At 38.0% G+C, this 18,231-nt stretch overlaps 1 protein-coding gene across 4 annotated transcripts in view; it reads right to left on the reverse strand.

Annotated features, from left to right (window-relative positions):
- Window positions 1-18,231, reverse strand: part of CASK (calcium/calmodulin dependent serine protein kinase) — a 186,653-nt gene that overhangs the window by 128,361 nt on the left and 40,061 nt on the right. For all 4 annotated transcript variants that reach the window (XM_050979225.1, XM_030234796.2, XM_050979217.1 and 1 more), the window contains exon 2: window positions 9,326-9,438. In XM_050979225.1, the coding sequence (XP_050835182.1) occupies window positions 9,326-9,438 (113 nt within the window). The remainder of the gene's footprint in view (window positions 1-9,325; window positions 9,439-18,231) is intronic.

The following is an 18,231-nucleotide window of genomic DNA, read 5'->3' on the forward strand; positions in this document are numbered from 1 at the left end:
ACCTCCATGTTTCTGTTCTGGGGATTCTGAACTGGAGCCAGCAGGGCAGTGTGGCCTCAGGAGTGCTGAGGAGGGGCAGGACACCTCCCTCCCTCCTCCTGCTGCCAATACTCTGCCCAAGGCAGCCCAGGACACCACTGGCTCCTCTTTAGCACAGGGGTAAAGCTCATGGCTGGCTCCTGCTCACCCTGGTGCCCACCAGGGCCAGCACAGGAGCACATCTGCTCTCCTCCAGTCCTTGGGCACCTCTCCCTCTCTTTGCTCACTCAGATTATCCTGAATGTCCTCTCTGTGGTACCTCTAAGCTCTGTAAGCACTTCTGGGTGCACATCTGTGTAAATACATTTAACAATTCATTATCCTCAGGTGCTTCAGGCCTGTTTCAGACTGGCACAACACTGAGTTCTCAGACATCTCTTTTGCTGCATACTTCACATATTTAAATACCAAATGCAAATACAGAAGTTATCATACTCTTAAACTGTCCTATGCATCCAACTAAATACTCAGTAAAGGGACAGACAAGGCTGAAATAGCATGAGATTTTAAAGCATTTTTTGAGTAACAGTGAAGTGTGCCTGTGATATTTTATTTCTGGGCAGAGCAGGGATTAGGTTCTTTAGAATCCTGCTCAGCTACAGTCTCTCCCACTATGGTTTGGGAGATATGATTTGCAAAGCAGAATCACATTCAGAGTGCCTGACTGAGGATGCACCTGTAGGGGACTGGGATGAGCATTTCAATGACAGGCTTACCACTGGCAAAACCCCCCCAGAACAAACCTAGGACAGCTATCTCAGAGACTTTTGTAAGCTATTCAGTACACCCACAGGCATCATTCCTGTTTGGAATAAGTGGTATTAACTGCAGCATACCTTTTCACTTCTATGATTCATGCTGGATCACAAGCCCTATCTGAAAATGTTTCTGCCAAATCTACTAAGAATTTAAAGCATTTTAAAGTTTAATTTTCAGTGAAACCTGGATTCCAAATGGTTGTGAGCTGCTGGGAACAGATGGGATTCAAATAACAGATTTCAAGGACCAACCAGTTTTTGCCCAGGTGAGGTGATGTATAAACATAAGTCTTCACTGAATTTTTCTTGAATTAGCAAATACCCTGTAACACTTGAAATGACCAAAATGAGCATAAAATATGTTTATTTCCCTGAAAAATGGTTCAATATTATACACTATCAGAAGAGATTGACTAGTTATTTCAGTAAAGATTTTAATCAAATGGTCCCTAACCCCTATATTACATGTACAAAGAGGAATTAACTTTTAAGTCAAAAACCTTATTTCACTGAGTTAAATAACATGAAGTTTAAATGAAGTTTTCATCATAATATTTCTTGGCATTAATCTTATTTTCTTGTTTACAATTGTGAATATATTTTCTTATGTCACATATATGGAAGTGTGATATAGAATCATAGGATAGGTCAGGCTGGAAAGGACCTTTAAGACCATGTAGTTCCAAACCCCCTGCCATGGGTAGGGACACCCACTAGAACAGGTTGCTCAAAGCCCCATCAAACTTGGCCTTAAACACTTCTAGGGATGAGGTATCCAAAATTTCCCTGGGTAACTTGTTCTAGTACCTCTCATATAAACTGAGAATAAAGAGTACAGAGATGTTACTATTGGAGCACTTTTTAATCAATTATGATTACTTAAAAACCCCAAACTAGGCCAACTGAATACTCAGTTATGTAACAAAAATAACAGTTTAATTATCTATTATCTGCTGCATAAATTCTATTTAGTGTTAATTACATAATCATTTCCATTATTATGTGTTCTAAGAATTCCAAGATACACCAATTTTTTAATTAGCACCCTAATAAGTTATTCTTAGAATGAATATTTATTAAAATGGCAGTTAAACACACTTGATGTAATTGCATTTTGAAACCTGTAACGTGTACCATTTTTATTTATAAAGCTGGGAAATGTTGCCTGCACTTGCTGCTCAGCTGCACGACACCTTTCTCAAAAGCAGCTTCATGATAATGTTAGGCAAACATCTGGCAGCAAGTCCACAGTGGTTTCAGCCACTGGGCACAGCAGTCATTTTTCACACTGTTGGCATCACAGTGAAACCAAGAGCAGAAGAACAAAGCTGTCAGAGCCAGCAAGCAGCCAAGTAGCAAAGATTAAAAGAGAGGGAGGCAGAGGTGCACTCCTGCAGAGCCATTGTGTGTTCAGTGCTGCACTAAACCCAGAAAATCAGATACATGTTAAAGGCAAGGGACTGAAGTCACACAGCAAACAAAGCTGTCCTTTATGCCTTCTAATCAGTTTAGAAGGAATAAAGAACCAATTTCTTGAGACACGTAAAAACTTAATTATTTTCCTTCTACTTATGCAACAGTGCATAAAAAAATTTGGTAAATATGCTTTTATGCTTTAAAGTGGGTGTAATAAATTCCTATGCTTTCCCTGCTGGAAAGAGAAATGGAAAAGAGAAATGTTTTATGAACACTGGTGTCAATATGCTTGCATCAGTATTTCCAGAAATTTTATGTTCTTGAAGTAAAGTAATACCATGTAGTTGATCTCTGTAACTCTTTGCTTATGATGTGGGTAATAGGCCCTATTTCCCTACAGAATGTCATATTTGTTTCCTGGGATGAATCAAATTTGCATGTGTGACTCCAAACAAGGTCAGAACAATGATGATTTGGTCAGTGACAGTTAGTTGTCCCACTCCTGGAAGCCTGTATCTGGGCACATGCCAGGAAATCCTAAAAAAAAAGAGAAGATCCCTAACACAAAACGCTGTATTTTACACTAAAAAAAAAAAAAAAAAAGGTTGAAATGTGGCCCCAAGACTGAATTCTGTATTTACAACCAGAAAAACATGGGCAACATTTCTGCAGTGAACTGACTTCCAGTAACAAGGATAAAATGAGCCCTTAGAAAAAAACCCTTGTTAAGTGTTCATGCATTCCTGTGATCCTTTATATGGATCTGTTCTATGGTAAACATGCTGCCACACTAACAGAAGTGTCTGCTGGGGGAAAAGCCTGCTTCCATCTCTTTTGTTACATTTCTGCACAGAAGTATTTAATTCTAATGACACTTTGTCTATGAAAGTCACAGCAGAGCTATTAAATTTAGATATTTATGAAATTTGTACTCCTCATAGAAAGAACTGCATTTATAACCAAACCAGCTGACAGCTTCTCCAGAAAAACAAAGAAACCTCAAATCCTTCATTAAGTTAAAAGAAGCAAACCTCTCAGAAAGGCTCAGATAACATTCCCAGTACTAAAACAGGACCAGTTCCTCGTCCTGGTCCTACCCATTTGTGGAAGAAGGAGAGCTGAGAGAGGAACAATGCATTCCCCAGAAAGGCAGAGTCTTGAGATTACAAACATCAAAAGTGACTTCAAGTATCAATCTTCAAGTCCTCCTGAGAGGCATAAATTATTACAGGTCCCTTCCATCATGACCCAGACATACTTAAAACAAAAATTTCCTAAAAAGCATTATTTTTTATATTTTATTTTATATTACCACAGGTACATGATTAATTCAAATTCTTCCTACCTCTTTACCCCAACGTGCTTTATTGTTTGTACAGTCCCCACAGAAACTATAGTGGTATTTTAAGTACCAACAACAAACTCCATGACAGCCAGACTAGTTTTAAATCAGCAAGATTTTAGAGAGTTTCTTTTCAAAATTTCACATTTGTGCATTTGCTTATGAACAGGTGTCACTAATACCATGTGATTTTTGGGGTCTATAAAAAGATGCCTCAAACTTTTCACCACTGAGACACACAAATGAAACCTATAATGGTGCCTTCCTCCTGTTTTCATCAGATCACAGAAAAGCTGGTGGGAAATGACCTCTGATGGACATTGGGTCCAAACCCCACTCAGTGTGAGATTACTGCACACACTGGGTCAGGATTGCTGTGATTTCATTGAGTAAACTCTTGAAAACCATGTCCAACCTGAACCTGAGCCTTCCGGGCAACAACTCCTGGCATGTCCCTGTGTTCCAGCAGCTTCCACTCAAGGACAGCTTGGCTCTGACATTTTTGTAGTAGAAGACCACATTATAACACCCTCTCAGCCTCCTCTTCACCAGACCAAACAAACCCAGTTTCTTCAACCTCTCTTTGCCCATCATGTCCTGCAGGGTCCTGATTATCTTGTCCTTTGCAGGGACCTTTCCAACTCAAATTATGAAGCCCCAAACTGGGCACAATAGTTCAGGCGTGGGCCCAATAATGTCACACAGAATGAAGGCACCTGCCCTTGATCTGTGAAATATAGTACAAAACAGAACTGACAACCACCAGAAATTCCAGATTACTTGGTATTTCCAAATCAAAGGCAATGACTCACTTGTTCTTTCTTCAAATCCAGTCTATATAAGGTACACTATCATGAAATATGATGACATACAGATTTGTAGTATTTTTTACTCAAAAGAGATGAGCTCGATGCTGACAGTACATTTTTTTCTGAAACCCTTGAAAACACGCAGGGAGGGAAGTGCAGAATCTTACAGATACTTTTGTGAAAAATAACTTATGATTCACTACAGCCTTCCAGTACCAAAAGCTAAAGATACTGTCATGCAATTCCACTATGAACTAAATAAAGCCTTTTGAAAACACTGCCCCCACAAAATGATTCTAAAAAATGAAAGTCTAAATAGATTAAATAAATAAGAAAACCGAAAAGGGTAAGCTGTTTAATGAAATAAGCAGAACAAGAGTAAGGTCTCAGCTTTAAGAAAATCTCTCACAATCTGAATGTTAGTCAGGGATAAGATCTGTGGGCCCCTTTGTGGGGAAAAAACCTCCAGAAGACAAGTAAAACACAATAAAACCTTCCCAGTTCTCATTTCGATTCCCCATTAACTAATTTTGGAATTCTTCTCCTGAAGTGAATTGTGCATAGCAAGGCCAGTTTAGCTTCTATTATCTTGCCCCTCTCTGTGCTAGAAGCAGTCCAAGAACTGTATTTAAGCCACAGCTTTCTTGCTTACAATTTTGCTCTTTGTCACAGACAGAAGTATTTTGCAGACTGTTTTCACAGCCTGCTTCCAGAAGAACCAGTTTAAGTTCTGAAGGAAACCTCAATCTGTCCTTATCAGCTTATTCATTTGCTTCCCAGTGGCCTGAATGTATACAAACCTGTATATCAACCACACACATCACCCTAATAAATAAGGTGTAGACTATTAGAAGGCTGGAGAAGAACTGGTAACCATTTTCTTTGTGAGGACATTTCTATAGAAATGAACTACAGGTAAGAGAATCTAATAGATGTTGAATTAAATTCTGAAAAACAACTTCAATGCACTATAAGCACAAAACACGGCCCTTTAAATTGCTTTAAAAACACTCAACATGTTACAAGAAAGCAATCTGGATTTAGAAAAGGCAGATAAATAATGTGTATTGGCTTCTAAGTAGTAAGGACTGATCACCATTCTGTTCCTGAGAAATGGTGGATGCACTTCAGAGATATTTGGTGTTAAGAGCAGGTAACTAAAAATCAGACATGCAAGCTGAGAAAAAAGACAAGAGAAAATGCATGGGATGTGAAGAGAGCAGCAGAGGAAATGGACAGTCAAACTAGGATGTGAGTTGTAACAAATTCAGAAATAAGGAACATGCTTCTCAGTTTTCTATATCAAAAGTTCTGAGTGTAGCAACTAAGAGCTGTACTTGAAAATAAGTTCATGTACACTGATATTTTTTTTTTTAGACCTCAATGAGTCTGCTGCTACTGGCTTCTGAGAGCATCAAGTACTCATCCACATGGATTCTCTCAACTGAACAGTAAAAAAGAGACTCATGTCTAAAAATATTCAACCTTCACATTTTCTTATTTTTGATTTTTTAAATCTCTGTGATGTGAGTGAACTGTAGTTGAATCTGCCAACATGTAAAATATCCAACATTAATCCAGCAGATCACGTGGCCACTTGAGCAGTGACAAGGTGTCAATATACTTCATTAATATGGCTGAATTACAACACTGCAGAGATTGATGATACACAATATGCAAGACCATGAATACTAATACATAAATCCAATAGAATTTAGCCTAGATTAGATTTGCTAGCTGTCAGGCATCATTACATTGCATTAATTTTCCTTGCTATTATCAAACCACTCCAGAGATGCAATGAGACACAAAAATCACTTGAGATGTCTGTGTCTACACATGCTATGAGTATTGAGCAGCCTTATGGAAAGAACACCAACCTGATAAAAGTTTGTCTTATGAGCTACAGGTTTCTCCATCATATGCCACAAATGCCCACAATAACACCAACTGGTAACACATCAGCCTAGAGAAGTTTTTGTTACCATGGTAAGGAGATACCATTATCGTAAGATACCAGTATGCATTTTTCTAAATGAATTGTTTAGAAAACAGTCCCTTTAAAATCTATTCAGTGCCCTGCTGTCTCACAGGTTAAAGAAATCAAAACTAGTTTTAAAAGTTGTATCAAAACTAGTTTTAAATTATCTCCTTTTTAGCACAGTAATGCCAAATTTTCTCCCTATGTAGAATTGCAGCTATATTGGCCCACAGATTACACACTGCTACAAACACCACAGGATCATCTAGGCTGGAAGGACCCTCTGGAGGTGACCTAGTCCAAGCGCTTGCTCCAAGCAGGTCAAAATAGACCTAGCAGCTTGGGGCCTTGTGCAGTCCACTTCTGAGCATCTCTGAGGATGTTCTCAACGAGCTCCCTGTGCAATCAAGTGCAGATTTTCCTTTTCTTTGTCTCTAATTGGCATTTCTTCATGTTGCAATTTGCCTACATGGCCTTTTGTCATTTCACTGTGTGCCCAAATCAAGAGTTTGGCTCCATCTGCTCTATATGCTTTTATGAAGTAATTGAAGACAGCACCAAATCTCATCTCAGCTTCTCTTATTAAGGCTTGACCAGCTCAGTCCATCTCTGCTGGACTGCTGCCAGCACATCATTGCTTTTCTTGCACTGGAGAAACCAAGACTGACCACAGGCCTCCAGGTGTGGCCCCACAAGGGATGAACAGAGGGAACAATCCCTTGCTTTGCCTTGTTGGCTGCACCTCTGCAGTGCTCTGCTCTGCAGTTGGCTGCCTTTGCCACAGACTATACTGCTGACAAACACAAATGAAGTTCTTACCCATAAACACATCGTCCTACAGGGGTATTTATATAAAAGCACTCAAGAACAAAGACTTTTTAGATTTAATCTGGAAATGTGGAGGCACATTGGGACCTTTAGGTCTAAGCACTCTAGATATATGAGAATTAATGGAAGGAATTGTCATCAGCTCCCTCACATACAGAATGTCTTGTTCTCCCACTCCTGTGCCTCAAAGAAAGACTGGAGGTGGAGAGTTGTGCAAAAATAACCTTCAAGAGCAAGCTGAACTGCAGAGGTCAAAACTTCAAGGTAAAGAGTATCTCCAAGGGTTAATCTTATCACTTCATTACAGCTCACACTTTAACACAGTTTACAAACACAGCTTCCTCACAGGTATATTTACTTTATACCAATACCACCATGGTGACTGCCTACCAACGTGCTTAAGGAATGCCACATCAGAAATAAACAAACAAACTAGAACAAAAATCTTTTAAAACCCCTAGAACCTAGACAGAGGTGCAAAAAAACCACCCAACTAAAAAACAAGCCAATGAAAAACAGGAAAAACAAAGAGTACAGAAGATGGAAAGAGTCTGTGAAAAATTCACATTCTTATGTTGAGGTAAGAACTTGTTCCACACTCACTTACACGTTTATGTGTCTCTGTGTCTTAATATTAGTAATCTAAGGCATAACAATTCAAAACCTTTAAAAAGAACCAATCCCAAAACAACAAAAACAAAGAAACCCAAACAACAATCCAAAACCACAAAACAAAACTAAGCACCACTAAATCCAGAAAATGATCGTGCCTCAATGATGTGCTACCTTGAATTAAAATTACAAAATTACAATAATACAACAAAAGTGGAATTGGAAAAACCCCAGAGCTTTTAATACACTTCCAAGCCTATTCTTTAGACCCAGGCAGAAATTGCAAGCCATCCACATTTATCCTTTTTTCAGGTAATCTATTTTTACTGTTGGCTTTTCTTTTCCTCCTGGTGAGTCCTTTCTCTTTTGCCTATGACTTTTCCCTGTCAGAAATTCTTCAAGACCTCAAAAGGTTGAATTTTACTGTCATGGAGCCAGGAAGGTAATATTCCATCAAAGGCAGAATGTGTCCTATCATCTGCAGTTCAAATGAGGCTTAGAAAAATAATAATTTAGACACAATTTATTTAAAAGGTATGAAATAATTTTAATAAACCTTCAGTAGCTTAGAATGCAATGGTTTTGGTATAACTTGCCAAAACCATGATGGAGCTAATCAGAAGCTGAATATTGTGGAAAATGTGACTTATATTTTGTTATAGGGCTAGAAAAAAGAAACAGCAATGGCATTATTAAATGAAAATATCTGGTCAAATCTGAAGCAAGACTTGTGATTTACCTTGTAAATGAAGCTACTCATTAAGGCTCAAGATACTGTTTGTTATAAACACCAACAAAAGTCATTGATCCCTTTTTTGCTGAAGCAGGGTTTACAAGGATTTCGATGGCATCAGTAGAACCCCCCAAAAACAGTACTGTACAAAAGAATATGATCTCCAGAAAAAATATACAGGACATGCAGAATTCAGCAAGTGTCACTCAGTTGACAATGCTCTTCTCCATGTAGGGTAAAAGAAGAACTTTATGCACACACAGGTTGTGTATTCAACATAGATTTTTTTACTCTAAAGCAGGAAATGTGAGAGAGTTACAGCCTTGGGTTTATACTGTAGCAGTTCTGCATCATTGCCTGTAATCCTGACTACATAAAAATATATTTTTATATAATTTTGCACTTTAATAGAAAGTCTTCTCCCATTTATAGCAAATTACTTGCTAAATCTGGACTAGTACAACCAAAACTCATGTGTTCTTGCTTTACTTCCTGTGTATGCTTTTTTGACTCAGAAGTACCTTTTTCTTTAAAAAATTCACATTCTTAAGACAAAAAAATCCAAACAAAAATAGAAATGGCTTAGACCTAACTATCTTTCTAGTATTTATGATCACCACTGAATATATGTAGAAACTACTAAAGATTAGAAATGCAAGCACTAAGCTAATTTTAAGACATACAACCTTGCTTTAAAACTTCTAGAAAATATAAACCAGAAAGTATCATTAAGAGAGCAAACATAGGAAAGGCTGACAAATCAAAAAAACCTGTCTGCTGGGAGTTTGCTTAGTTATTAATTCTTACCTTCTGTGCTTAATCCAGGACTTGAAGTGAATTTTGCTACATCGACGATCTTGACAGCGAACTGCTGCCCCGTCTCCCTGTTGATGCATCGCCGCACGACGCTGAAGGGACCCCTGCAACACAGAGACCAGCAATGAAAAACCATCCTCCTCCTCCTCACTGGGCCACAATTCCCTTGCTGCTCAACAAGGCTTTGATTTGTGCATTCAGCTGTAGTATTTACACAAAATATAGATCTTGTCCTTGCCCCCCATTAAATGTAAAATTCACAGTCCCGACCACTGACTGGTGCAAAGAACATCTCTGAGTTCTGTATTTTCCTATATTAAACACATTTCTCCTGCCCTGCCCCTTTAGAAAGGCTATACTCTTAGAAACCTTATGTAATACCCAAATGACATCATCATTATTAAATTTTAAGTGGACCTTATTTAGATGCAAAATCCAAACAGTGGGGGGAAAAAGAGGTGAGAAACCCATTTCTTCTGTCAGTCCTAGTCTGAAAGGATAATGGACAACGACAAGAGTAACAGAATTGTGAGCTGTTTCAGTTCATCTGTTTGACACAAATGAGGTTTATTTCAAGTTTGGCATCACTAGATACAAACAACCTCCATTACAATACTTTGAAATTCCAAAAAAGCTCATGATTTTCTCTCATCTATGACACTTAGAGTATTCCAGAAGCTACAAATTAAAAGATTAAAATTAGTCCAGACAAATGTAATTATTGCCACTCAAATAAACAGAGTCGTTATTTTTTTAAATTGAAGTTACATTTGCCAAAACATCAGTTAGAACAATGGCAACCTTTTAAAAACCAGCACTAATATTTATTTTTGGAAGCATCTTTTAGTAGGTGATTTAAGTTCTCGGTGCCTTGATTTCTAATATGGAATCTTCTGTCCAATGTTAATGACAACCAATACAATCAGATAAACAGGGTATGTCAAGCTTTCAAACATGAAATATTAGTATATTATGAAAACAGAATGGATTGTTTCAAGAGTACACTAGCTGTGGCAAATCAATCCTTTTTTCCTGCTCCTTATTTAATGACAAACATGCGAGTTCTAAAATCCATTCTGAAGTCTTCTCAAAAAGATGTGAGGGAAAAATTGAGGCTGGAAAGAGCCTTTGTTCAGAGTTTGTTTATTGAGTGAACATTCACCTGCTGAGTGAAATAAATGCTTTAATATAGCTTGAAAGAAAAATTCTTCCATTCAAACAATGAACTGGAAGTTAGCTGACATGTTCCTGAGCAATGAGATTGCAAAGCAACACCATTCTCAAAATAAAAGGTACCCTGAGGAGGCAGAAATGTCCCTCTGGGGGCACTTACAAACCTTAATAACTGGCTTTTGGTATTCCTTTACACACCAGATGATCTGAAGTGTGTAATCCATCACACTAGCAAACCTGAACTCACATAACTAAACTCCAGGTTTTGTACTCTTTGAACATACAACACACTTGCAAAGATTTCTTGAAATAGGATTATTTCTGACAGAGAACATGAATACCAAAAGTAGTCAATGAATCCCAGTCTAAATATTCACATTTAAGAAAGATATTTATTAGCACAACTATGGACATGTGATGCACTCAGAACAGGTTAGTCAAGAAAAATGCATGTTTGTTTTCTTTCTTCTTTCCTTGCTCCAAACACACAATGAAATCCTCCATACTGATGGCTATTTTCTCTTCTGAATCCACACACCACTATTATTCAGTATTTGGTCTTTTACCAAAAATGACCACAGATATTTTTAAAAAGACTATCAATTAAACCTCTCATACAGAGAAATCCACTTTCATCATTAAATGAAAAAGGTTCAACTGACTTCATTTGGCATTGGAAGGATACAGCTATTGATTAAGAATCCTCCCTCCACGTTTCAAAAAGTGATCTATGAAAAAGTTCCACTCTATACAGATCAGTGTCACCTTCTTATTCCAAGTTCCTTCTTCAAAATTGCTTTAAGATAGTATCAATACATTTAGATTATGCTAATCTAAAAATACTTCAAAACCTGAACCACAGCTTTGGAATAATGCTGGCAACACCTCCTTTCACTCCTAATTGTCATAAATCACTAGAAACTAAACATTTTTAATTCAAATGATGCTTTTTTTTTTCATTGCCATTGTTCTCCCCCCCCCCCCCCCCAAAGCCTTTCTGGACACATAAAATAATACTTTTAACATATTCTAATACAGAAGAGTAGATCATTAGAGTGCAGACATCTCACAAGACCATATCCTTATTTGCAGGCAGATCCTCAAATTCTGTAAATTCACCCAAACTCTACATATATCAGTAATTTTCACTGTTGCCTGAGCTACTTTTTTATCTCCTGGTTTTGCCAAGCCTGAGCAGGAGAGCTTGCCCAGCCACCACAGTGTGTGTCTGTGCTTTGAGCAGGCAAAGAGAGTTGGAGGATTCATAAATCAAAAAGAAGCCTATAAACTGCAGCTCTGAGAGGATCGGATCTTGTGTAACCCGCCTTTATCTTGTACCACCATGCCCTGATTTCTCCTTCCATTATCTATTAACATTTTAAAATCCTGACTTGAACTATTTCCTTCCTGCATATTAAATCTGGGACAAAAAAAAAAAAAAAATTAGAGCATTTTATTCAGTTCTGTAACAGAAAAGGTACAGAAACACCCCTACAGTCTCAAAATTTATGGCCATATTGAAACTTCACTATGATTATGACAGAAGCTTCTCTACTTGGATTGGAGAATGTCAAAGACTCTTAAGTAAATGAACTTGTGAAGCAAAGAATACAAGAATTGGGGTTGGAACCAAATGATCTTTAAAGTCCCTTCCAAACCAATCCATTTTATGATTCTATGAATTCAGTGACACTCACAATTAACTCATTCCATTGAAACAATACAACCAATTTCATACAGAAATAAAAATACTTTTAAACACAACCTGAAGAAAGACTTAGCTAATTACAAACCTCAGACTTCCAACTTTTTGAAAACACTCTCTCTGGTACTCAAGCTACATATAGCCTCAAAAGAGTGTTAAGACACTACATCAGATGAATGCATCCCATGGCAATAACATCACAACAAAAACTTGTATAGTCCAATTTCAGGTAATTTTAAATCCCTCATGAGACATGCCCTGATCAATTAAGCAGACACCATCACTTCCATGTGCCAAGTAACACAAAGGAACTTATAAATAAATCATGGCTGCAGTTAGTCCTCTCCAGCTGCAATGGCACACAGCAAGTTTACAAATTAAGTTCTAACAGCCCACGGTGATGCTGTATAACCTGAGTCAGGAAACAAGAATCCCTGTTTCCCAACACAAGAGCTTCAAGCCTTATTTAGAAGCTGAGTAACAAAAGTCCTTCAGCCCACCCTGAGTCTCAGCACTGAAACCACCCAGTGAGGAAAGGAACCACAACAATTCATCTCTCAGCTGAGATGAGGAGCTGCTCAACAGTTGTGCCTGCAGATGGGGAATGTGTATCACATCCTTGCTAAATGACAATTTCTAAAGCTCATTTTGCCAACCCTGAAGGCTCAAATTTTACAGATCTAAAGTACAGAGGTGACACAGACTGGGGAAGGAACAACTGTAACCCCAGACACAGATCATCAAAGCTGTCAGAGACAGATAAGACTGCTTATTTATTGAGAGTAACTGAGTTAAGTTGTGTAAGACTTCATTTCCAAAGTCATACAAACTGTAATCCCGTAATGTGCTTTATATTTCATTTCTCTCTGTACTACATTTAACAGACATAACCCAAGCTTACAAAATCTTTCCCTGCAGTCAGCTGGCACACCAGAGACTACAGCAGCTCGAAGATGAGGATCCTTAAAACATGCAAGCAAGCAGTAAGGACAGATGACTTCTTCACTGATATTTTATCAAGGCTGGCAGCAGCACACTCCAACACCTGGAACACTTGGAGTCCCACCTACTGTGTATGCCAAAATCCAAAATTTATGAACTTAAACCGAAGCTGGGATGCATGATGGGTTTTTCTGTCTTATGCGGATGGAAATCCAAGTTACATGACTGAGGAGGAGCTATAGGCCAGAAAATGTGGACTGAAATGCTAAAGAGGCTGTCTCATGTCTTTTCATTAGTCCAAACTTTCAAATTAGCAAAGCAGGCCTGATGTAACCTTAATCCTACTGAAACTATTTTCTGATGGTAACTTTACTGTCTAGCACAGAGCAGTTCATTTTCTATCAGCTAGACACAAACTTGAAGAAAATCAATTATTAATTACACTCTCCTTCAGGAGTACATCACCTGAATAAGAATAAAACCCTCAAACTTTGATAACATCAAAGCCTTTTTTATCATCTCCTTCCCTTTAAATTATTTTACTTTGTGTGTCATTGGAACTTCAAGGACAATGATCATAAACCAATATATTGCAAACTATCTTTTTATACAACAGTCTTGTCAGTTTATCTGTCTGTTCTGCCTCCTGTCTCCTTTCCCTCAATCCCTGGTGGTCTGCAAGGAGAATTGGTTGTGGTTGGAATATACCACAGCCTGCTGCCTTCCCATGTTCCCTCCATGAAATGAGCCCACCTGTGGGAATGGAATTCCTGTAAAGACACTTCCTGAACCCTTTTGCTTCGGAGCCTCAAAATTTGAGATTTTAGATCATATCAGACCATCATGAACTTGCTCAACATCTCTTCCAAGTGAGTCCAAATTTTTTGGGGAACTTAATATAAAACAAGGTGGTTTGGCTCTCTAATTATTTTTCATTAAGTTAAAAAAAAAAAAGTAAGAAATACAAATTGAAGATTTTGACAGGGAAAAAAACCCAAATAATGAGCAATATCTCCTCCTTTAAAAATGATCTTCCATTTAGAAGTAAAAGGCCCAGGACTCCTTTTCCTTATTTAACAAGATTTAATAGTTAAGAACTTGAAACATGCAACACAGATCTTAAACTGACCTTAATTCAACATTTTAGATCAAGTGTTTAGATTAAGATCAGTGTTTTCTAAAAAGGGTTTTGTCAATTTGTTGCAATAAGATACCATAGCAGAATACACATTAAAAAAAGACATTTATACCCAGATTTTTTTTATTATTTAAAGGCTGTACATTTGGTTACCTAAGCAGCAAACACTGCTTTGTACTAACGTGGTTAATACCTTCAAAACAATTGTATTCAAATTGATGACAATTACTGGGAAGAAAACCATTTGCTACTACATTTAAAGAGACAGATCTTTTTCCCACTTTACTCATCCACAAAATTTATAACATATATTTGTTCTTTAACATTCCCTTTGCCTTTTATTGAATCTCTTTCGAAAATTAAGTCTTCCCAAAATTAATTAAACATCCAATTAGTCACTGTATCAGCTCACTTACACATGGCACTGCAGCTTAAAATAGAGATTGAACCTTTCTGTGAAATAGCACTTCAGATTAGAGGGCATCCACATTTAGAAAGCCATCACTGGCAATGCTGGGTTGACACTTTTTGTTTTATTCTCAAAGGAAAATTTAAAATAATGCATTATGATGAGTATGGCACAGAAGAACATTTGGGTTGAAGATCTGATACTTTGGAAAATTAGATATCCCAGTACAAGCCATGAAACTGAGTTCCCAGACAGCAATATTTCTATCACATTCTATCTATTTCTACTTTTCAACAGCTCATATCTTTGAAACCAAGTCTATGTTTAAACTCAGCTTTAGGGTGAAACCTACAAAGAACAAAGAACAAGACAGCAGTTCACTGGATCTCACCCCAATATGAATACATATTCATACTTTCTAATATTATTCCAAGAGGAAAAAAAAAGAATATATAGCACCAAATCTTAATCATTGCTTTTCATCCACAAGAAAACCAGAGAAGGACCAGCACTCCAGTGCTTGTGAAAGGGATATACTCCCCAAGAAAACCTTAGGGTATGCTTGGAATTCATGCAGCAAACTGAAAAAATATTTACCTTCAATTTTAGAGATTTTCTGAAGTAGTTCAGAAGTGTGTTTCCACAGTTTTGTCAGTAAAAAAGCAAAAGACAGGCAGAAAGAGATTTCTTCTGCTGTCCTGTCTTTCATATCTCCAAGGAAAAAGGGGGATAAGCTATCCTTAAAAGATCAGCCATCTCTACTAATAAAATGTTAAGTTTGTGATCTGAGCTTTCTTCTTATCAAGCAAAAAAATCACAACCATTTTATCAGTCACTCTATATATCTGCTAAATCTCTTAGGCATCCCTTAGGCACACATCATAAACAGATGCTGGTATGTAAAAATATCTTTAATGTATCTATAGTTTGTAAACAACTCTTCTTTTACACTGGGTGGGATATTGAGGGGATGGAAAAGGAAGAACACTGAGATAAGATGCTCCCTAAATTTGCTATTCTATTATCATGAAATAAATATTTCAGCACCAGGCACCTGCAACATTCTTCATACGCAAAGGAAGTACTTTTATGTTCACATATACTTCATTTTCTGAATTCCACAATTCCCTGTTAACATTGACCTTACCCTTGTCAATTCTCCTATTTTATTCATAGAGTCACAAAAGGGTTTAAGCTGGAGGGTACTTCTGAAGGGATGTGCTTAATAAATTTTATCAGAACATGTAGTTGTTGCTATCAAAAATGATACTTCCATGTTTTTTGTTTTTTTTTTTAAGAAAACAAACTATCTCCCTCTTCAAAAACAAGCATTTGCAAATAACTATTTACCTCAACACATAGACAAGCAAAATCTGTTTTCAATAAACATTCTAGTAAAAGGTTTCATGGTCTTTAAAGAATTGCAGCTGTAGCAGGTACAAAAATAGGAAATGCACTTTGTGAAGGCCTTTTGGAGAAAGGTCCAACAGGAGCTGCTGGGTGGCTTCCCAGGGGCCACATGGCACACCCAGGAGGTCACAGCACAGCATCTCAAGGTCGTGGCTGGCTGGCACTGAAGTGTGGGGACTGCTCCAAACAGAAGCAACAGCTGCTGACACAAGGCAGCCCTTCAAGAGCCTGTCCTCAGACCCTCCCTCCCTATTCTTCAACTCATTAAAGGTCATTTCCTAGCAAAGGGTCAAGACCTCAAATTCAAGTAGCCACTAAGTAGAACTTCTTAAGGAGTTCAGGCTCTTGGCTCCACAGATTCCTTTTTCAGCTCATTTCTTCCTTGAGAGTATGTTCCCAGTCATTCAGTGCTAATTTGCTTTTGCTGCAAGATTACACACTAGACACTCTTCACTTTCCTAGAACACACATAGGTCCAAATCTATGATTCCAGAATTAATCTTCAAAGAAGTGATTGATTCCCATTACCAGACAGATGAAAGAAGGAACAAAAATGATTTTGGGGCATGTATGTACTAAGCATACACAGGTAAATGATGAGACATTTCCCAGAGGTAGAATTATCAGGATCTTAGAAAATGGAACTTACCAAAAAGGTTTTTTTAACTCTTGGTACGAAAGAAGAATCAAAATTGGTTCATTAAGCTGAAACGAAACATTCTGCTCCCTCAGCAATAAAGAACTCAAGAAACTGATGACAAACATAACTCTCTCTCTGGTTCACCTTGAGGTAGATGAGAATCTAAAGCTCACACAGGAAGTGATTTTGGGCCAGTGAAGACTGGTAATCAAAGCACAGATTCTAGTACTTGAACAGGAAAGGGGAGAAATAAGGAGAGCTTTGTCCACTGATATATTTCCACTGTGAGTGTTGGAATAAATGCATAGAATCAAAATCCTCAAAATTCAATTTGACACTCAAACATCCTATAACACTTCACAGAAAAACACAAGATGCCAGCAGCTGAATCCAAAGCATCAGCCTAAGAGTCTTCAGAAAAACTGATGCTGTTGTATCAGACCCCTTTAATACATGACCACGTGTTTTGCCTGTTTCTCTTCCTTGAGAAGAAAAAGAAGATCAGGAGAAAGTGAATAAAAACAGAGAGAAAAAAAAAAAGTAAAACTACTTTAGGTATTAAATTATTCAACAGTGAGGAGAAAAGCAGCAAGAATGAACAAATGTGTCAGAAATAGCATGTCAATTACAGGAACAAAAGGGAGTATATTAAAAATAACAGCTTTGCCTTCAAAAGAAGAGATGTTGAAGAGCACCTTCAGACTCAGCTCATCAGATGGAGAAGATGATCACTATTTTTCTCTTTTTCCATTCAGAGAACTTTGTTATCCCATTCATGTGTAGCACAGCCTTGTTCCATCCCAGGCTGTGGCCTCACCAGTATTTCTTCAGCAGAGCAGTGGCCAAACCAGCAGTCCCTCTGGCTGCTGCATCATCCCAGAGCAGCCTGGGCATGGTTAAACTCAACCAAATCAAAGAAGAAACTAAAACTACTCAAAAAACCCCAGAAAAACCAATTCTCCCTTTTTTTACTGTGTTGTTGTTCAGTCAGGGCAGATGCTTGGTTTGGCTTAAAGCACAGCTATGTAAAGAGCTGTGTCCAGATAGACCCAGGAAGGAACAGCTGGGACAGGAGGTCAAACAAAGACCTAAAAAAGCTGCACTGCTGCTGCAGAAGCTGAGCCTTGTCTCAGCCCACAATGATCTTTCAGAGGGTCCCACAGCCCCCTGTGGTACCTGCACCACTCCTGGACACCTGCACTCGTGCAGTGAAGCAAAGGAACTGATCTGACAGCCTTGGGTAAATCCACACACAGCTGCCTCCACTGTGTTATCAACTACAACTGGCTTTGATTGCATGCACACACACAGCAAGATGAATAATAAAACCAGGAATATGTCAGCTACCACTGTTGTCAAAAACTCCTTCATGAAATTACACCTTCAGATGAATAAAGATGCATTAACCACTCACTACATCAGCTCTCCCCCTGCATTCTGGTTATATTTTAGACTTCTCCTTTATGACTTTTAATGTCCA

Source organism: Serinus canaria, chromosome 1 (assembly GCF_022539315.1).
Source record: "Serinus canaria isolate serCan28SL12 chromosome 1, serCan2020, whole genome shotgun sequence".
Taxonomy (NCBI): Eukaryota; Metazoa; Chordata; class Aves; order Passeriformes; family Fringillidae; genus Serinus; species Serinus canaria.